This window comes from Aethalodelphis obliquidens, unplaced genomic scaffold (assembly GCF_003676395.1).
Source record: "Aethalodelphis obliquidens isolate GAN/ISIS:26980383/991018 unplaced genomic scaffold, ASM367639v1 scaffold8, whole genome shotgun sequence".
In the NCBI taxonomy this organism is placed as follows: domain Eukaryota; kingdom Metazoa; phylum Chordata; class Mammalia; order Artiodactyla; family Delphinidae; genus Aethalodelphis; species Aethalodelphis obliquidens.
In genome coordinates, this window is record NW_020837952.1 from 39,496,030 (window position 1) to 39,517,207 (window position 21,178).

At 41.8% G+C, this 21,178-nt stretch overlaps 2 protein-coding genes across 15 annotated transcripts in view; one reads left to right on the top strand and one right to left on the bottom strand.

Moving 5' to 3' along the window:
* Window positions 1-1,213, bottom strand: part of FGD6 (FYVE, RhoGEF and PH domain containing 6) — a 109,484-nt gene extending 108,271 nt beyond the window's left edge. Inside the window, exon 1 of one of the 2 annotated variants that reach the window (XM_027107214.1) lies at window positions 979-1,213. In XM_027107214.1, the coding sequence (XP_026963015.1) occupies window positions 979-994 (16 nt within the window). In that variant the 5' untranslated portion in view covers window positions 995-1,213. The remainder of the gene's footprint in view (window positions 1-978) is intronic. The other variant, XM_027107215.1, reaches the window with a different exon arrangement.
* Window positions 1,214-1,501: 288 nt separating this feature from the next.
* The window catches only part of VEZT (vezatin, adherens junctions transmembrane protein), a 74,892-nt gene continuing 55,215 nt past the window's right edge, over window positions 1,502-21,178 (top strand). For 7 of the 13 annotated variants that reach the window (XM_027107216.1, XM_027107218.1, XM_027107223.1 and 4 more), the window contains exon 1: window positions 1,532-1,647. In XM_027107216.1, the coding sequence (XP_026963017.1) occupies window positions 1,549-1,647 (99 nt within the window). In that variant the 5' untranslated portion in view covers window positions 1,532-1,548. Of the gene's footprint in view, window positions 1,648-13,861; window positions 13,894-19,574; window positions 19,863-21,178 lie in introns of those variants that run through there. The other 6 variants (XM_027107224.1, XM_027107222.1, XM_027107221.1 and 3 more) reach the window with 4 other exon arrangements.

The following is a 21,178-nucleotide window of genomic DNA, read 5'->3' on the forward strand; positions in this document are numbered from 1 at the left end:
TAAATGCCAAGAAAAGCTAAGAAAATTTAATCTGATACTTACATGCTGGTTCTAGAAGTAACTGTGGTGAAGCTTTACACTATTTTACTATAAAATGTCTAATGAAAGCTTATTTATTACAACGTGGGCAAAAATGTTTCTTAATACTGAATACGTTATTAAGTTCTGGCTTAAAAATTAACCTATGTTCTTATAAGTGAATTTAACACCACTTTAGTAATTATTTTGGAAAATAGGAACTGTTCCTTCAGAATGTTTAGAAATACAATGTCCAGAATTCTTCAAAGTCTACACAAAGGTAATACAACAGGCTTTGCCATTTGGATAAAGGGAAACGGCGACAGGAGGCAGACAAAAAATCAGGCTTTGTCTACACTAACCAGGTAGAAATAGGGGGAAAAATCCATTAAAAATTGGATGAAGATGAACCAAAACCTTGGCATCGGCAATTCTACTCCTCTGCTCCTCAGGTAACCGGGGGAAAACCACCAAAACAGGAGTAAAAATGTCTAAACCTCTTTACTTAATAAGGGTCAGGGTTTCCAGTCGACATTAGGGGTTAAAGCCACTCAGCCTAGTCGCCGAGTTCAACACTCCGGGAACACTGCCCTTTCCTAGAATAACTGATTTCTTAACATGGGAATCTAAACTATTTTCATACGCAAAGGCAAAGTCGCTCAAATTTTAGGAGAGAAAAGTAAACGCCCTCTTTACATTTCCCGTTTCACCTGGCGCTAAGAGCCCCCAACACGGTCTTCTTTTAAAAGGAGGTCCCAAGAGACACACTATTTCCAAAGAGCCCCTCTTGGCACGAAGGGACGAAAAAATCCGGCAGCAAACACCGTCTCCTCCGCACAGTCCTGAGGAAAGGTAGAGGGAATATCGCTAACCCATCCAGGAGGACAAAGTTGCTCCGAGCCCAAGACCTGCAGCGCTCGCTACAAACTTTCCAGCGGCAGCGCGAGCGCCGTCACTTACCGGCGGCAGAAGTCATGATTCCCCCGTGCAGCTCGCTTCCCCGCTCGCCCCCCTCAATCCCCGCTCCCCTTACAGTCCATTGTTTCAACAGTTTGGGCAGAAGAGAAAAGCCCCGGCAGAGCCCACATTCCGTCCCGCGGCCCCGAGGCGCAACCCCAGCGCCGCACAAAGGACGCGGCCGGCTCCGGGGACCCGGCGGCGCTCCCGGGCGCGAGCCGCCGGCGACGGGCGGGCGGGCACGAGCGCCGCCCAGCCGAGCTCCCGGCAGACGGCCACGCGCGCACACGAGCAGTGCTCACCGCGGCTTCGCCGGCGCGCGCCCTTCTCCAGCTCCAAAAAAAAATCAGAGCTCCAGGCGCCCCCTGCTAGTCGCAGCTGTAAAAAGCGGACAAAAGCCCCAGTCTCCTCCAATCAGGGGGCCCGAGTTTCCGCCCGTTCCCGCCCCTCCCGCCCACACGTTCAAGCTCAGCGCCAATGAGCGGGCCAGAAAAAGGGGCGTGAGCTGTGAGGCATGCTGGGAATTGTAGTTTTCTGGACTCACGGGACCTTCAGAAGCAGACGCCTGGGCGCATGCAGCCGGTTCTCCCGCCTTCATTTCCCATCGTGCTGAGGCGGGTGGCATGGCGGAGAAGGATGACACCGGATTTTGACGAAGAGGTGGTTTTTGAGGTAAGGGGAAAATGGCGGTGCGTGTGAATTGCCTTTGTTTGATTAGGACGAGGGAGAAGGCGAGGAGGCCGGGCGAGAGGCAGATCCCGGGGCGAGGAATCGGGTGACGCTCCTGCCGGCCTCGGTCACCGAATCTCGGCAATTTCCGGGCCTAATGTTGGACGCAGCCTGACAGGTGTAGCCTGAGGCTCTCTCGCCGCGCCCGGCCTCTGCCTCGGGCCCTCCCAGAATTCCCAGCCAGGCCGGTGGACTAGAACCCTGCTTGTTCCTACTCACCCGTACGATTTAGCCTCCCCCTTTTTAGTCCCCGATTTGTTCGGGTCAGTATCCAGAAATGCCCCAGGTCACAGTTCGTGGTCGAGGCGTGGCCCTCGGAATGGAGGCAGCAGGTGCTAGTTTTTGTTTTTGTTTTTGTTTTCTTATACCGTGGTTTAATATCTGTGTGTGGGACCTACTGTGGGTGATTTGGGCCGGGGCATCTCAGCATCTAATTCTTTTGTCCTTTGCTGTTGCGCTAGGTGTAGCTAGTTCTTCTGATTCGAGGCTCGGGTGTGAGTGCTTTTGTGTGGGACTATTTTAAGACGTTCTCTGCCATCTTGAATGAAAACAAAAACAAAAAAACAGTCTAGTGTTTTTGTTGCCATTTGTCTATCAGACACAGGTGAAAAGTCACACCCCTGTATAAGGCATGTATGTATACTTTACTAAAATCCATTCATCCGACAAGATTTTAAGAAATTTAAAAGAAACGGCTCATTCCATACCATCAGAGAGCTACGCAATAAATAGTACAGAATGGTAAATGTTGAAACATATACAAACTGTCATTGGAGGATTGATTTGGAAACCGCTGTATGTTCTTGTGGCCTCGGAGACACTACACCCAGTATATGGATATTGGAGGTGGATCTTGAACTGTGAATATGTTTAGAGAGATGGAAGGGAGAAAATGCATTATAAGGAAAGAGAACAGAGTATCTCAAGGTTGGGAGGTGTGAAAGTACCTGGTGTAGATTTTTCAGGGACTTGAGTGTGGAGTGTCGCTATATAAAGTGGTTTGATGGGGCTGGAATGAAGAAGTAGTGGAAGATAGGGCTCTTTTACCAAAAGGGAGTGCCTGGATTTGAGGAGGTCAGCAGGGAAGGCAAGCGCCTGAGTTCTGGAAAAGAGAGAAGAAATAATTGAATAATGGCTTGGACAGATACTTCTAAGGTAAAATCGAGGAAACAGTTACAAGATAGAATGTGGGAGATGAAGAAGAGACAAAAATCTATGTTGCTTAGATTGCTAGAGAGAGGAAAGTGGGTGGATACTTTTTTACCCTATTCTTAGATATCTGAGTATAATAGTAATACATGCTCAAAGAACATTTCATTGTAGAAAACAAGCCACAAAATTAAAATCACTCATTTTCCTACCACCCACAGATGGCCACTATTAACATTATAGTATGTGCTCTTACAGACTTTTTCCTATTCAAATGTATGTTTGATATTTTTTAAAACACAAAAAATATACCACATAGAATTTTATATGTATTTTTCAGTGAGTCTTTTCCTATTCATTACTCTTTGAAAACAATAACATAATATCCAATCATGTATGTGTATCATAATATAACTATTTTCCCATTCTTGGTTATATTGTTTCAAAATACAATTGTAATCAGCACTGACCATAAGTCCATCTTTTACTGCATCTCTGATTTTTCCTTATAGTAATTTCTAGAAGGGAAACTAGTGGGTCAAAGGATATGAACATTTTTTAAGACTTATGCAGAAAGGTTATACCTATTCAAGTTTCCATTAGGAGTATTTTCACCAAATCCTCAGCAGCAACCTTATTAGTTTCCTTTAATCTTTGTTAATTTTATAGGAAAAATAGCATTCTGTTGTTCTAATTTACATTTTGTACATTTACTGGGAATATTTTTATTTCTTTCTTGAGCATTTTTTTGTAGTTTTTGCTCATTTTACTATTGGATGTTAGCTTCTTACGACTTGCATACGTTTTACTTTGTTTGTTTGTTTTTTGATGTGAACCCGGTGTAAAGTCTTTATTGAATTTGTTGCAATATTGCTTCTGTTTTATGTTTTGGTTTTCTGGCTGTGAGGCATGTGGGATCTTAGCTCCCTGACCAGGGATCAAACCTGCAACCCCTGCATTGAAAGGTGAAGTTTCAACCACTGGACCGCCAGGGAAGTCCCTTGCATATGTTTTTCATATGTTACTTAACCGTACCATACTTCTAGAAATTTTTTTTAGTTTGTAGTTTAATTTATTTGCTTTTTGTCACATACATTAATTTTTATTGCAGCATGATATTCGTAAGAAAAGTGCACAAATCATAAATGTGCAGATTGATGAATTTTCACATGTTGAATACATCCATGTTACCAGTACCCATGTTAAGAAACTGAACGTCAACCAGCACACCAGAAACTCCCTTTTACTCCCTTTCAGTCACTTCTCCCCACCCCAAAGATAACCACAATTCAGACTTGTAATAACTAACTTAGATTCCTTTTGTCTATTTTTATAGTTTACACACTGGGCAATTCCATTTGTATATGCTCTTTTTGCTCTGACTTTTTGCTCTCTGGTTTTGTTTGTTAGATTCATCCATATGGTCATGTGAGCATTTTTTATTTCTCTGTAGTATTCCATGTGAATGCATGACCATTTTTAAATCCACTCTACTATTAATGGTCTTCGGGTGATTTCCAGTTTGAGACTATTATGAACAGTGCTAGTATGAACCTTTTAGTATATATGTCTTATTGAACATATTTCTGTTGAGTATATACTTAGACGTGGAACTGCTAAGTCATAGGAAATATATACATTCACCTGTGTAGATATTGCCAAACACTATTCCAAAGTGGTTGTACCAATTTATATTCCTACCAGCAGTACAGGAGAGGTCCAGTTGCTCTACAGCCTCACCAACACTTGCTAATTTCAGTTTCTCTTTTTACCATTCTGGTAGGTGTGTACTGGTATCTCCTCTTGTCTTTAATTTGCATTTCTCTGATAAGGAAAGGGGGAGTCTTTTTATATGTTTAAGGACCAGTTTTGTATCCACTTTAGTGAAGCCAATTCAAGTTTGTTGCATATTTTCCTTTTGGATTATCTCTTCTTGTTACTGATTTGAAGGAGTTCTTTACATATACTGGATATAAGTCCTTTGTTGGATCTGTGTACCTCAAATATCTCAGGAGGTGTGTGGCACTCTCTTAATAGTGTCTTTCAATGAACAGAAGCTCTTAACTTTATCATAATCCAAGTAAACCTTTTTCTTTTATGGTTAGTGCCTTTAAAGAAATATTTGCCTGATCTAAGGTGACAAAGATTATTTTCTCTAAAAGCTTTATTTTACCTTTTGCTTCTAGATCTGCTATCCGTCTGGAACTGACTTTTGTATGGTATCAGTAAAGGTCAACATATGTTTTTTTCCCACATGGATGTCTAGTTAACCTGGCATTTTCTTTTTTTTTTTCCTTTTTTTTTAAGAAGGAATTTCCGTCTTCAGGAAACAACTTTATTTATTTATTTATAAATTTATTTATTTTTGGCTGTGTTGGGTTTTCATTGCTGCGCGCCAGCTTTCTGTAGTTGTGGCAAGCGGGTGCTACTCTTCATTGCGGTGCACGGGCTTCTCACTGTGGTGGCTTCTCTTGCTGTGGAGCACGGGCTCGGGGCACACGGGCTTCAGTAGCTATGGCACGTGGGCTCAGTAGTTGTGGCTTGCGGGCTCTAGAGCACAGGCTCAGTAGTTGTGGCACATGGGCTTCGTTGCTCCGAGGCATGTGGGATCTTCCCAGACCAGGGCTTGAACCTGTGTCCCCTGCATTGGCAGGCAGATTCTTAACCGCTGCGTCACCAGGGAAGTCCTAGCCTGGCATTTTCTGAATAGACCATCCTTTCCTCGCTGAACTACAATGTTGCCTTTGTGATAAATCAGGATACCTTGTATGTGTGGCCTTATTTTTGGGTATTCTCTTTTCCATTGGTTAATTTGATCATTCTTGTGCCTATACGACATTATTTTAATTACTTTTTAACTTTATAATACATACTAGTGTCTGATAGAATAAAACCAGCCAGCTTTATTTTCCTTCAAGATTGCTTTGGCTATTTTTAGCCCTTTGTATTTCTGAATGAATTTTAGAATCAGCCTATCATTTTCACTTTAGAAAAAGGAAACTACCAAGATTTGATTGGAATTGCTTTGAATCTATGGATTAATTTGGAGAGACCTGACATCTTTACAGTATTGAATATTCCAATAGCATTTTTATTGCTTGCCTTCTAAATGAGTCAAGCAGCTTCCCATCACTTTCTGTGCTCTAGGACTGATTTTACAAACTGGGAATACAGGGGAGGAAAAACAATTTTCCCTCTACCTTTCGAGTTCTTGGCTGAGACCCCTGTCATAAAAGATAGATTAACAAAAGAAAAACAAAAGTTTATTAACATTGTTAGGAAACAAAATTCAACTGGAGTAAATTTAAAAGATCTTACTGGTTTTCTTCAACGATTCATGAATTAGGCAGCGTCCCATCCAGCAGACAGAAAGGATCTTCTTCCCAGGATCTGTAAAAGATGAAAGACTTGTAGGCAGAAGGGAGTGGGACAAGGAAGTTAGGCTAGCAAAGAGTGGATTGGTCAATCCCAATCTCCCAATTCATCCCACCACCACCACCCACCCCTGCCACTTTCCCCCCTTGGTGTTCATACATTTGTTCTCTGCATCTGTGTCTCTATTTCTGCCCTGCAAACCGGTTCATCTGTACCATTTTTCTAGGTTGCACAAATATGCATTAATATATGATATTTTTCTCTTTCTGACTTACTTCACTCTGTATGACAGTCTCTAGATTCATCCACGTCTCTACAAATGACCCAATGTCATTCCTTTTTATGGCTGGGATTGACATATATACACTAATATGTATAAAATAGATAACTAATAAGAACCTGCTGTATAAAAATATAAATTTAAAAAAAAGAGTGGATTGTTTGTGTCAAGGTCACATTCTTTTAGGGGATGGCACGGGTCTGTCAGGCAGATTACCTCACTAGTGTTGATTGGGTAGTTCCTGACTGACTGGCTTAAGATTCTATTTCTGTTACCGAACGCAGGTTCCTGTGACTGACGCCCAGTAAGGCCAAACAAACCGAAAAGTCGAAGTTTGGAGCAGAGAAAGCTTTGTTGCAGGGGCATGCAAGGAGAACAGGTGGCTCGTGCCCAAAAAAACCCCCTAACTCCTTGAAGGTTTCAGCAAAGCATTTTTAAAGGTCAGGGGAGGGGAGGGGCATCCCAGGGTATGTGCTGGCATCTCAGTTCATGCACAATTCTCTGATTGGTTGATCTTGAGGTAACAGGGCAGTTAACATTATCAATCCTTAGGTACCAGTAGGTCTGGGGGCTACAGGCTCATGATCATCAAGTAGCTAATTTCTTCTATGTGGTGGTGGTTTTAGCATCTGAAAAGCTCAGGAAATATGCATGAAATACTGTTATCTTGGCACTTCTAAGAGGAGCTACAGCAGAAGATATGGGGGAGGGGCTCTGTCCTGGGAAGGCTCCACAGGTCCTGTTCAGTTACATTTCTTGGAAAGGCCAAAAGTGTAATTAAGTCTTGATTTGGTAAGGTGGATCTTAGTATAAGTGACTCCGTTTGGGGCCTGTTGTCCTGTTTTTAACAACACGTATACTGCATATATACATGGGAGATACTGTTTAAAAAAACAAAACAAAACAGAGCTAGACAGTAGTTAAGGCAGTTAAAACGTATTTTATTCAGGACATACAATAGGGGGAAAGAGACCTCAGTATAGAACTGGGTTCTATTGCAAATACAGCATGGATAAATGGGAATTTAATTACTAAGAGGAAACACGGGGTCAGGAGAGGTTTTGGCTAAACCAATATAACGGGATTCTTGGTGAAGACAGGCTAGGGTAGTCAGACATTACCTCTGTTACCTCAGACACCAAGATTTGCAGCAGAGAGAGTTTATTCACAAAGCAGCCAAGGGAGGAGAACAAGTCTGAAATCCACCCTCCCAAAGGTGGGATATTTATGGGGTAAAGGATCAGGGTGGTCTTAGGTGTGAGGAAAGGTGATTGGAGGTAGGGGAAAAGTGAGGTAGTCGGTGTTCTGTGCAGATACATCTTGGTTACATGCTTCTTCCAGGGATGCATGTTAAAAAATGGAGGTGCTTAGCATGATTTGGGGGTGGAGGTTTTGGCCCTCTGACAACAAAAGAGCATTCATCCAACACCTGTGCAGGCCCAGTGTTAGGGCCCGTGGTCCCAACCAGTCTTAGCTCGAACTGAACAAGAGCTGACTCTAAGTTCCGAAAAAACAACTTAAGTCTCTGCCCCCATTACCATAGCAACCCCATACATCCGAGGTGTTATCTGTGGGGTGGTTAAGGTGTCTTGTGGTGTATTACCTAAGCTATGTGAAGCTTGGAGGGTATGCAGTTAAGGAGAGGGGAAAAAACTAAAGCAAGCTGATCAGTGAAGGCAGTTTATAAGCAGAGAGGTTTTAACAAGCTGTTCCCTTATCTGTTGTTCTGTAAGACAAGCTCAAGAATCTCTATTAGTCACTAGCTTCTGTTACCCCTATGGGGCATGATTACACCTAGGGGAATGGTAGAAGATGAGGAACCCAATATTGAGGGTGATCAGTTGTGGCGGATGGGAGACGCTTGCTAAACTGGCATACCAGGGTTCTTGTTAAAACTAGATTTTGCAAGGAAGTGCACAGGTAGGCCTAGGAGAAATTTCAGGAGCCTGACTAAAGTTTGATTAAAGAAAGAATCTTTGTCGATACCCAGGGGAATCTAACACTCGATGGCTTGGAATTCAGGCTCAGATAGCATCTATATGGGGGGGAGGGGGTGTAGACCTCTTAGGGAAGAGTAAATGTTTACTTAGGAAAGATAAATGGACCCTTAGAAGAACAGATGGGAGATACGACAAAATTTGTCTGGGTGTAGCCTCCTCTCCTGTGATGACTCAATCTTCTCTAGTTGATGAAACTCCCAGGGAAGGGATTTATGATAATTGAATTCCTTTTGGAAGATTTGTCTTTAGGCAGAATAAGGGGGAGAGTTCAGAGAAAGTTTTCCCCTTCATGTGCTGTTTTTCAAGTGCCTACAGCTCAAAATAATCAATATGCCCAATGACATAATTTTGGGGGGACATATTCTGCTACCTTTCAGGAATGATCTATTCCTTGAGGGCATAGCTAAAATTGGCCCTTAAACTGTCTAGGCCAGCAGTCCCCAACCTTTTTGGCACCAGGGATCGGTTTCGTGGAAGACAGTTTTTCCACAGACCGGGCGACAGGGCAGGGTGGGGGGAGTAGGGGTGGGGTGGGGAATGAAGTGTGGCGATGGTGCGGGTGGTAATGCGAGTGATGGGGAGCGGCAGATGAAGCTTCTCTCACTCGCCTGCTGTGCAGCCCAGCTCCTAACAGGCCACGGACCGGTACTGGTCTGCGGCTCTGGGGGTTGGGGACCCCTGGTCTAGGCCTTTGCTGGGGATATGGGGAATGGATGATGTCCATTGGTTCCTTTTCTTTTATGGTTATTGCTTAGTTCCAGTTTTCTATTTGGGGGGATATTTTGATAGTCTTTTTTTATTCTGAAAGGGAGTGTAATACAGTTGTCAAAGGAACAGACTCGAGTTGGACAGCATGGGAAATCCTAGCTCCAGTACATAATAGTTAGTGTGATTTTGAGCAGTTTACTTAACTTCTCTGTGTTTCAGTTTTCTCAATATTAAGTAGAAATGACAGTATCAATCTCATAGAGCAGTTGTGAGTATTAAATGACTTAATGTAAGTGACCTAATTAGGTCTTATTACTTATGTTATTCATGGCTTCTCTTTTTTTTTTTTTTTTTTTGCGGTACGCGGGCCTCTCACTGCTGTAGCCTCTCCCATTGCGAAGCACAGGCTCCGGGCACGCAGGCTCAGCGGCCATGGCTCACAGGCCCAGCCGCACTGCGGAATGTGGGATCTTCCCGGACCGGGGCACGAACCCGTGTCCCCTGCATCGGCAGGCACACTCTCAACCACTGCGCCACCAGGGAAGCCCTCTAGCTTTTTGAGTTAAAGACTTAAGTACTAAAACTAATTTGTAAGGTTATAAATTTCCCTATAAGTGCTGCATTGGCTGTATTTCATGAGTTTTGAAATGTGGTTTGTGTCACAATTTTGTAATTTCCTTTGTGATTTGTTCTTAATAGGTGATTTAATAGGGGTATGGGCAAGGGATTGATGTTATTGTTAGTGATGATTTTTCTTCATGTGCTCCTCCAGACCCGTAGTTCTACCCTGATCATTATGGAACGCATCACCTGTATTTCCGTGTCCTATGGATTCCATTTAGGTTCAGCTAATGAGAAAGATCTCTTAAATCAGAGGTATCTTAATTTGTTCAGGCTGCTATAACAAAATGCCATAGGCTGGGTGGCTTATAAACAACAAAAATTTATTTCTCACAGTTCTGGAGGCTGGGAAACCTAAGATTCAGGGTGCCAGCATGGTTGAGTTCTGATGAGAACCCACTTCCTGGTTCATAAATGACTGTCTTTTCCCTGTGTCTTCATATGGCAGAGGGGGTGAGGGAACTCTCTGGGATCTCTTTTATAAGGGTACTGATTCTATTCTTGAGGGGTCCAACCACATGACCTAAGCACCTCTCAAAGCCCTCAGCTCCAAATACTGATAACATTGGGGATTAGGTTTCAACATATGAATTTTGGGAGGACACAAACATATAGCAAGAGGGTAGAAGAGAAAGCACTGGAGAGATATTTATTTTCCTAGTTCCCTCCCAGCAGGGCTACCATTTGGTAGTGATTGTGTTCCTGTACCTAAAGGCGCAAGTCTTCTTGGGGGACTCCTTTAACTTCATCTCTTCTTTTTTTTTTTCTTTTTTTTTTTGCGGTACGCGGGCCTCTCACTGTTGTGGCCTCTCCCGTTGCGGAGCACAGGCTCCGGACGCGCAGGCTCAGCGGCCATGGCTCATGGGCCCAGCCGCTCCGCGGCATGTGGGATCTTCCTGGACCGAGGCACGAATCCGTGTCCCCTGCATCAGCAGGCGGACTCTCAACCACTGCGCCACCAAGGAAGCCCTAACTTCATCTCTTACAGGGCTTCAGTGACACTGCTTCTTTCCTTTGACCTTTAGGCCTGTGGAAGATAATAAGTTCCGGCTGTTGCTAGTCCCTGGGTGCTTCACTATCCCCTATTGGTTGCCTCAACCCTTCTTATGCCTTGGTAAATAAATGGTCATTTCATTAAACTCTTTTCAGTTATCCCTTTTGAATGTGCCATCTGTTTCTTGTAAAGTCTTCCTTCAAGAAGACTTCCTTGGTTAACTTATTTTGTAGCCCCTATTCTATTCTCTAGGATTAACTCTTATCCATTGTCATCCACGACCTTTGGTTTTGCCCTCTGAGAACTTATTCTTCATCTCTTAGCACTCCATTGCCTCATATGAAATGGGTTTTAAAGTATACCTTTCTTGGGGACTGCATACCTTTCACAGCCTGATTCCTGCTGGTGTAGGTTGTGGACCGAAGAGTTGCTTTAAAGGTTGAATATGAGTTTTTGCAGGGTATTGGTTTCTTTAGCAGTGTAGTTCCCTGAAATGTAGTAGATTTCCAGTCTGTTTGCTTGTAGGCAGTTTCATATACAAGTAACCACAGTTAAAGAGTACATTTAGACCAAGCTCTTAAATCCGAAGTCTGTAGATTGTATACTGGTTCTGTTTTGGACTTTTTCAACTTCATGGCATCATCTGCAATAAGAGGCTTGGGTGGAAACGTATCACCCTTAATTAGATCTTAGCAGCTGGACTGGTTCCCATTATTTTGAAGGAGGGTCTTCGGAAAGGCTTCAGGCCGCCAGCTTATTTCCTGCCTTTTGGCTTTTCCAGCCATGAGAACACTGCTCCCCCCGCCCCCCGCCCATTACCATTTTCAGTCAGCTGGAATCTCAGGCCACAGGCAGAGACACCCTTCTTTTGCAGAGCTGAAAGCTTGTTAGGCACATGGTTTGTCTTTCAAGGTACAAATATTACAGTGGCAGTAGTTTTTTAAAATGTTTTGCCATTTGGCTGGAATGGGTCATTAGCTTTTTAACCTGCAATATGTTTCCTTGCCATCTACCATTTGACCTCTACTAAGCCTGTGCAGTGTATTTCAGGTTAACTGTCCACTGTCTCTTCCACAACTGCCTCTGCCTTACTGGTAAGCTGGAGAATACATATTGGAATACTGCTTTAGAAACATTTTGCATCCACAGCTTTGTTTACCAGCAAAAAAAAAAAAAAGGTCAGCAAGAAGTGAATCTCTGCTTCCTTCCAAATTGGGAACCCTCATTTATATCTAGAACCCTAGCTGCAAGATAATTTGGAAAATATCACATTTAGCCTTTCCATCCCTTTAATACAGGAGTCATACTAGGAAGGAATGTAGTATAGACGCTGAACAAACCAGCCCACCATATCCATCATAGGACCTAACCTCCCTTCTCCTAAGAAAATTTAACTGGGATATTTTTATTTTTTAATTTTTTTTAACATCTATATTGGAGTATAATTGCTTTACAATGTTGTGTTAGTTTCTGCTGTATAACAAAGTGAATCAGCTATACATATACATATATCCCTTTAACTCCTCCCTCTTGCGTCCTCCTTCCACTCTCCCTATCCCACCCCTCTAGGTGGTCACAAAACACTGAGCTGATCTCCCTGTGCTATGCAGCTGCTTCCCACAAGCTATCTATTTTATGTTTGGTAGTGTATATATGTCAGTGCTACTCTTCACTTCATCCCAGCTTCCCCTTCCCCCTCCCCGTGTCCTCAAGTCCATTCTCTACAAATGCATCTTTATTCCTATCCTGCCCCTAGGTTCATGAACCATTTTTCTTTTTAGATTCCATATATATATGTTAGCATATGGTATTTGTTTTTCTCTTTCTGACTTACTTCACTCTGTATGACAGACTCTAGGCCCATCCACCCCACTAAAAATAACTCATTTTCGTTTCGTTTTATGGCTGAGGAATATTCCATTGTATATATGTACCACAGCTTCTTTATCCATTCATCTGTTGATGGACACTTAGGTTGCTTCCATGTTCTGGCTATTGTAAATAGAGCTGCAATGAACACCGTGGTACATGACTCATTTTGAATTATAGTTTTCTCAGGGCATATGCCCAGTAGTGGGATTGCTGGGTTGTATGGTAGTTCTATTTTTAGTTTTTTAAGGAATCTCCATACTGTTCTCCATAGTGGCTGTATCAATTTACATTCCCACCAGCAGTGCAAGAGGCTTCCCTTTTCTCCACACCCTCTCCAGCATTTATTGTTTGTAGATTTTTTTTTTTTTTTTTTTTTTTTGCGGTACGTGGGCCTCTCACTGTTGTGGCCTCTCCCACCGCGGAGCACAGGCTCCGAACGCGCAGGCCCAGCGGCTCCGCGGCATGTGGGATCCTCCCGGACCGGGGCACGAACCCGTGTCCCCTGCATTGGCAGGCGGACTCTCAACCACTGCGCCACCAGGGAAGCCCTGTTTGTAGATTTTTTGATGATGGCCATTCTGACCTGTGTGAGGTGATACCTCATTGTAGTTCTGATTTGCATTTCTCTAATGATTAGTGATGTTGAGCATCCTTTCATGTGTTTGTTGGCAATCTGTATATCTTCTTTGGAGAAATGTCTATTTACGTCTTCTGCCCATTTTTGAATTGGGCTGTTTGTTTTTTTTGATATTGAGCTGCATGAGCTGCTTGTATATTTCGGAGATTAATCTTTTGTCAGTTGCTTTGTTTGCAAATATTTTCTCCCATACTGAGAGTTGTCTTTTAGTCTTGTTTATGGTTTCATTTGCTGTGTAAAAGCTTTTAAGTTTCATTAGGTCCCATTTGTTTATTTTTGTTTTTATTTCCATTTCTCTGGGAGGTGGGTCAAAAAGGATCTTGCTGTGATTTATGTCATGGAGTGTTCTTCCTATGTTTTCCTCTAAGAGTTTTACAGTGTCTGGCCTTACATTTAGGTCTTTAATCCATTTTGAGTTTATTATTGTGTATGGTGTTAGGAAGTGTTCTAATTTCATTCTTTTACATGTAGCTGTCCAGTTTTCCCAGCACCACTTAATTGAAGAGGCTGTATTTTCTCCAACCTTTGTGTACTCTTGCCTCCTTTATCAAAGGTAAGGTGACCATATATGCATGGGTTTATCTCTGGGCTTTCTATCCTGTTCCATTGTTCTATATTCTGGTTTTGTGCCAGTACCATACTATCTTGATTACTGTAGCTTTGTAGTGTAGTATGACGTCAGGGAGCCTGATTCCTCCGGCTCCGTTTTTCTTTCTCAAGATTGCTTTGGCTATTTGGGGTCTTTTGTGTTTCCATTACAAATTGTGAAATTTTTTGTTCTAGTTCTGTGAAAAATTCCAGTGGTAGTTTGATAGGGATTGCACTGAATCTGTAGATTGCTTTGGGTAGTATAGTCATTTTCACAATGTTGATTCTTCCAATCCAAGAACATGGTATATCTCTCCATCTGTTTGTATCATCTTTAATTTCTTTCATCAGAGTCTTATAGTTTTCTGCATACAGCTCTTTTGTCTCCTTAGGAAGGTTTATTCCTAGGTATTTTATTCTTTTTGTTGCAATGGTAAATGGGATTGTTTCCTTAATTTGTCTTTCAGATTTTTCATCATTAGTGTATAGGAATGCAAGAGATTTCTGTGCATTAATTTTGTATCCTGCTACTTTACCAAATTAATTGATTAGCTCTGGTAGTTTTCTGGTAGCATCTTTAGGATTCTCTATGTATAGTACATGTCATCTGCAAACAGTGACAGTTTTACGTCTTCTTTTCTGATTTGGATTCCTTTTATTTCTTTTTCTTCTCTGCTTGCTGTGGCTAAAATTTCCAAAACTATGTTGAATAATAGTGGTGAGAGTGGGCAACCTTGTCTTGTTCCTGATCTTAGAGGAAATGGTTTCAGTTTTACACCGTTGAGAACAATGTTGGCTGTGGGTTTGTCATATATGGCCTTTATTATGTTAAGTTAGGTTCTCTCTTTGCCTACTTTTTGTAGAGTTTTTATCATAAATGGGTGTTGAATTTTGTTGAAAGCTTTTTCTGCATTTGTTGAGATGATCATATGGTTTTTATTCTTCAATTTGTTAATATGGTGTATCACATTGATTGATTTGCATATGTTGAAGAATCCTTGCATTCCTGGGATAAACCCCACTTGATCATGGTGTGTGATCCTTTTAATGTGCTGTTGGATTCTGTTTGCTAGTATTTTGTTGAGGATTTTTGCATCTATGTTCATCAGTGATATTGGCCTGTAGTTTTCTTTCTTTGTGACATCTTTGTCTGGTTTTGGTATCAGTGTGATGGTGGCCTTGTAGAATGAGTTTGGGAGTGTTCCTCCCTCTGCTATATTTTGGAAGAGTTTGAGAAGGATAGGTGTTAGCTCTTCTCTAAATGTTTGATAGAATTCTCCTGTGAAGCCCTCTGGTCCTGTGCTTTTGTTTGTTGGAAGATTTTTTAATCACAGTTTCAATTTCAGTGCTTGTGATTGGTTTGTTTATATTTTCTATTTCTACCTGGTTCAGTCTTGGAAGGTTGTACTTTTCTAAGAATTTGTCCATTTCTTCCAGGTTGTCTCTTTTATTGGCATATAGTTGCTTTTAGTAATGTCTCACAATCCTTTGTATTTCTGCAGTGTCAGCTGTTACTTTTCCTTTTTCATTTCTATTTCTGTTGATTTGAGTCTTGTCCCTTTTTTTCTTGATGAGTCTGGCTAATGGTTTATCAATTTTGTTTATCTTATCAAGGAACCAGGTTTTAGTTTTACTGATTTTTGCTCTTGTTTCCTTCATTTCTTTTTCATTTATTTCTGATCTGATCTTTATGATTTCTTTCCTTCTGCTAACTTTGGGGTTTTCTTGTTCTTCTTTCTCTAATTGCTTTAGGTGTAAGGTTAGGTATTTTTTTTTGAGGTGTTTCTTGAGGTAGGATTGTATTGCTGTAAACTTCCCTCTTAGAACTGCTTTTGCTGCATCCCATAGGTTTTGGGTCATCGTGTTTCCATTGTCATTTGTTTCTAGGTATTTTTTGATTTCCTCTTTGATTTCTTCAGTGATCTCTTGGTTATTCAGTAGTGTATTGTTTAGCCTCCATGTGTTTGTATTTTTTACAGTTTTTTTTTTCCTGTAATTGATATCTAGTCTCATAGCATTGTGGTCGGAAAAGATACTTGATACGATTTCAATTTTCTTAAATTTACCAAGGCTTGATTTGTGACCCAAGGTATGGTCTATCCTGGAGAATGTTCCATGAGCACTTGAGAAGAAAGTGTATTGTCTTGTTTTTGGATGGAATGTCCTATAAATATCAATTAAGTCCATTTTGTTTAATGTGTCATTTAAAGCTTGTGTTTCCTTATTTATTTTCATTTTGGATGATCTGTCCATTGGTGAAAGTGGGGTGTTAAAATCCCCTTCTATTATTGTGTTTCTGTCGATTTCTTCTTTTATGGCTGTTAGCACTTGCCTTATGTATTGAGTTGCTCCTATGTTGGGTGCATAAATATTTACAATTGTTACACCTTCTTCTTGGATTGATCCCTTGGTCATTATGTAGTGTCCTTCCTTGTCTCTTGTAACGTTCTTTATTTTAAAGTCTATTTTGTCTGATATGAGAATTACTACTCCAGCTTTCTTTTGATTTCCATTTGCATGGATATCTTTTTCCATCCCCTCACTTTCAGTCTGTATGTGTCCCTAGGTCTGAAGTGGGTCTCCTGTAGACAGCATATGTCCAGGTCTTGTTTTTGTATCCATTCAGCCAGTCTGTGTCTTTTGGTTGGAGCATTTAATCCATTTACATTTAAGGTAATTATCGATAGGTATGTTCCTATTACCATTTTCTTAATTGTTTTGGGTTTGTTTTTGTAGGTCTTTTCCTTTTCTTGTGTTTCCTGCCTAGGGAAGTTCCTTTAGCATTTGTTGTAAAGCTGATTTGGTGGTGCTGAATTCTCTTACCTTTTGATTGTTTGTAAAGGTTTTAATTTCTCCATCGAATCTGAATGAGATCCTTGCTGGGTTGAACAATCTTGGTTGTAGGTTTTTCCCTTTCATCACTTTAAATATGTCTTGCCAGTCCCTTCTGGCTTGCAGAGTTTCTGCTGAAAGATCTGCTGTTAACCTTACGGGGATTCCCTTGCATGTTATTTGCTGCTTTTCCCTTGCTGCTTTTAATATTTTTTCTTTGTATTTAATTATTGATAGTTTGATTAATATGTGTCTCGGTGTGTTTCTCTTTGGGTTTATCCTGTATGGGACTCTCTGCGCTTCCTGGACTTGATTGACTATTTCCTGTCCCGTGTTAGGGAAGTTTTCGACTATAATCTCTTAAAATATTTTCTCAGACCCTTTCTTTTCTTCTTCTGGGACCCCTGTAATTCGAATGCTGGTGCGTTTAGTGTTGTCCCAGAGGTCTCTGAGACTGTCCTAAATTCTTTTCATTCTTTTTTCCTTATTCTGCTCCCTGGCAGTTATTTCCACCATTGTATCTTCCAGCTCAGTTATCCATTCTTTTGCCTCAGTTATTCTGCTATTGATTCCTTCTAGAGTATTTTTAATTTCAGTAATTGTGTTGTTCATCACCATTTGTTTGCTCTTTAGTTCTTCTAGACCCTTGTTAAATGTTTCTTGTGTTTTCTCCATTCTGTTTCTGAGATTTTGGATCATCTTCATTATCATTTCTCTGGATTCTTTGTCAGGTAGTTTGCCTATTTCATCTTATTTGGTCTTGTAGGTTTTTACCTTGTTTTTTCATCTGTAACATACTTTTGTCGTTTCTTTCTTTTTTTTTTTTTTTGATGGGTGGGGCTGTATTCTTGTCTTACTGGTTGTTTGGCCTGAGGCATCCAGCACTGGAGTTTTCAGGCAGTTGGATAGAGCCGGGTCTTGGTGCTGAGAGTAGGACCTCCAGGAGGCCTCACTCCAGTTAATATTACCTGGGGCTGAGGTTCTCTGTTAGTCCAGCAATTTGGACTAGCAGCTCCCACCACAGGAGCTCAGGCCCAACCTCTGGCCTGGGAACCGAGATCCCGCAAGCTTCATGGCATGGCAGAAAAGAAACAAACAAACAAAAAAAAGGTGTAGTACAATATGAAAGAATAAAAAATAAAATTAGAAAGATAAAATATATATTAGGAAAAATAAAAATATAATTGAAACAACAGCAACAAGGTAAAATAAAACCACAACAGAAAAAAGAAAAATAAAGTGGGGGGTGGGGCAGGGAGAAACAAGCCAAAAGGAGAGGACAATAACAAAGTATAAAGAATAAAATAGGGCTTCCCTGGTGGCGCAGTGGTTGAGAGTCCACCTGCCGATGCAGGGGACACGGGTTCGTGCCCCAGTCCAGGAAGATCCCACATGCCGCTGAGCCTGTGCGTCCGGAGCCTGTGCTCCGCAACAGGAGAGGCCACAACAGTGAGAGGCCCACGTACCGCAAAAAAAAAGAAAGAAAGAAAGAAAGAAAATTAGAAAAATAAAAGATTTATTAGGAAAAATATAAATGAATCAACAGCGAGTCAGCAAGGTAAAATAGAACCCCAATCTAAATGAGGAAAAAAGAAGGGAAAAAAAAAAGCCTTGGCTATGGGGATGGAGTTTAGGCAGGGGCAGGGTTTAGGGTGGGGCGGGACCTAGGCGGGTGGTGGGGGGCGACGTTGAAGCGTGGGGTGGGGCCTCTGCTTAGGACCTGCTCGGAAGGGGAGGGGCAGCCGTGGAAAGGGGGGCCTCTGGAGTGTGGAGTTCCAGGGTTTGGAGGTAGAGCCCTGGGTGAGGGTGTCGGAGGGGGGGGGGCTTGGGCCCAGCACGTTGGATGGGGTCTCCAAGTGTAGAGGTGGGGCCCTGGGTTGGGGTGTAGGGGCAGGACTTGGGTTCTGTGGGGCAGGAGGGAGGTTCCGAGGGCAGAACATCAGGCCCAGGAGCCCAACAGGCTCCCCGGTGCCTAAGTGGACAGGGAAAGCGCTGGCCCCGTTCCTTTCTGTTCCTTCGTGCCCCTCCCCCACCATCTCCCCCAGGGAACCCCCCATTGCTGCTGGACCCCTAACCATGGGTGGGTCTGGCTGGGTGTAGGAACTCCTCCCCTCCCCCAGCACCCCCTCAGGGTCCAGCCTTTACTTTTGCTCCCCATTCCCTCCCTCCCCCTCCCTCAGGACCTGCACGGCTGGAGGGGGCCTAGGTGGGCAGAGGATCAGGCCCGATCTCAGCAGGTTCCTGGGGGCCCAAGTGGGCAGGGGACACCTGGCCACACTCCCTTTTGATCCTCTGGTCCCCCAACTTACCCCTTCGGGTGTGGGATCCCTTCCCCTTCCCCAGCCGCCCCTCAACGTTGCCAGTCCCCTCCCACCTCCACTTCTTCTCTCCCTTCACACCCCCCATTTCCTACCTGGTTGCTGACAGTTCTTCCCTTCCCCTTAGGTGTCCGTGGTCCCGTACCGGTGCCTGGTAGGTCCCCTAGTTGTGTGGAGACATGAATTCCACATCCTCCTAGTCCGCCATCTTGACTCCACCCGCAACTGGGATGTTTTTAGTATACGGTGTAATACTGTTATTTTAATGATTTTCAGAATCGGAAATCAGACTCGTTTATGTCTTAAAACTAACTCAGAGAGTCATGTGCTGTGTTAAAATTTTAATTTTAAATCAAGCAAAGTTTTGGAAACTATTCTAATCACATCCTTTCCCTATTTAAAACCTTTTTGAAATGGCTTGGTTTAATACCAATTTCCTTGATTATTGGTCAATTTTACTATCTTCTAATCTTGGTCTTTTGTATTCTCCCTCCAGAAGTCACCTTTGAGTCCTCCTAGTCTGGAAGGACTGGGGATGGTCTGAAAGAAAAGGAAGGAAGAGTGAGGTTCCCAGGCCCAACTTCTGGTCCTCTGGCCCTTGCCCTAGAATCTGACCACTTTCATTTCTTCAAGGCTAGATTCCGTATATATCTTCAAAGTTAGTTCCTTTATCTTGGAGCCTGACTACCCCCTGGAGACTGAAGTGGGAAGGACAACATAACCTCACACTCAGGCTGAGCAGCAACAGGACAAAGTTTAGAAAATGATGGACTCCATATCTAACGTGGGTATTAAGCAAGATAAATACTGATACCAGTGTTGTCATTTTGCTCTGTTATTGTAATTTCTAATTAAGATGTTTTGAGAGTAAAAATTCTCTAGTCACCTTAGGAGACTAGTTCTGATATTGCTCATTCATAGCTGTTGGATTTTTTCATCATAGATTAATTGCAGAAATTTTGAGTCATTTATCCTATCTTGAATCCTTCTACTCCTAGAGGGAAGAGTACCTGAAAATAAGAACTAATTATTTAAAGGACTAATATTTCTGCCTCTTTGCATTATTTGTAGTGCATCTAAACCATTTTTTGGTAACTTTCTTAGAGGGACAGTGTTGTTCTCAAGGGACTTTTTTACTCTATGAACTCTCCATCCATGGTAACCCTTTTCTGTAGTTGAATTCCTTTTGATATTTGTTGAAATTCATTCTTTTTTCCCTTGTTCATGACTGGGGAAAGTAACTGTTCAGAACTGGGAAAGCCCCTCTTGTCTTGACTTCTTTCCCTCCTTCATCCTTCTCAGTAAATTATTAAATGTTAACCCTTTGTTGGCAGTGTGTTCAGCTTGGCAGGTTTAGCTTCCCCTGACCTCCAGCGCTAAATCAGTCAAATGAATGTGAGATGGCTCTCACATAATCTCCCACATTTAAAAGAAAGTTACAAAAAAATCCTCTCTTGCTTGAAAGATTCTCCTTTCTTTATATTTTTAAAGGTTATTTTACATCTCTAAAGAACAGTAAGGCATGTTTTATAAGTAACGTTTGTAGATTCTTTCCTACTTGCAATAGTGATTTGACTAATGGAAGGAAATTGTTTTCGTCTGTGTATGTATACATTGACAGTATTTGCTATTTTGACAATGGAGCTTGCTGTCTGGAAAAATGATACATATAAAATTGTAGGTATTGTTGTGTCATCTTATTTTTCCTTAAAATGCATTTTCAGTTACCCGTAGTACATAAAGCTTTACAGTTGTATTTTGTAATTTACTTCTGAATAGCAGCTGAGATCAGAAGCATAGCAAAATTCCTGCTTTTATCAGTATCTGTAATAGAAAGGAAATTTATTAATGGAGATATTAAATCTGAACCTATTGACATACAAGATTGACCATTAAGTCCAAAGCTAGTTTATTACCACATATGCAAGAATAAATTTGTTTAAAATGAATTGTACAAATTTTTCTTGAGGGACAAGTCTTTGCTTTTTTTCTGTCTGGGTCATGTTGTTTCTACTATTTTGGCTTCATCATGTATCCTCAGAGCTCCAATATAGATTTTAACATTTTAAAAAATATGTAAACATCACAAAAGGTAGTAAA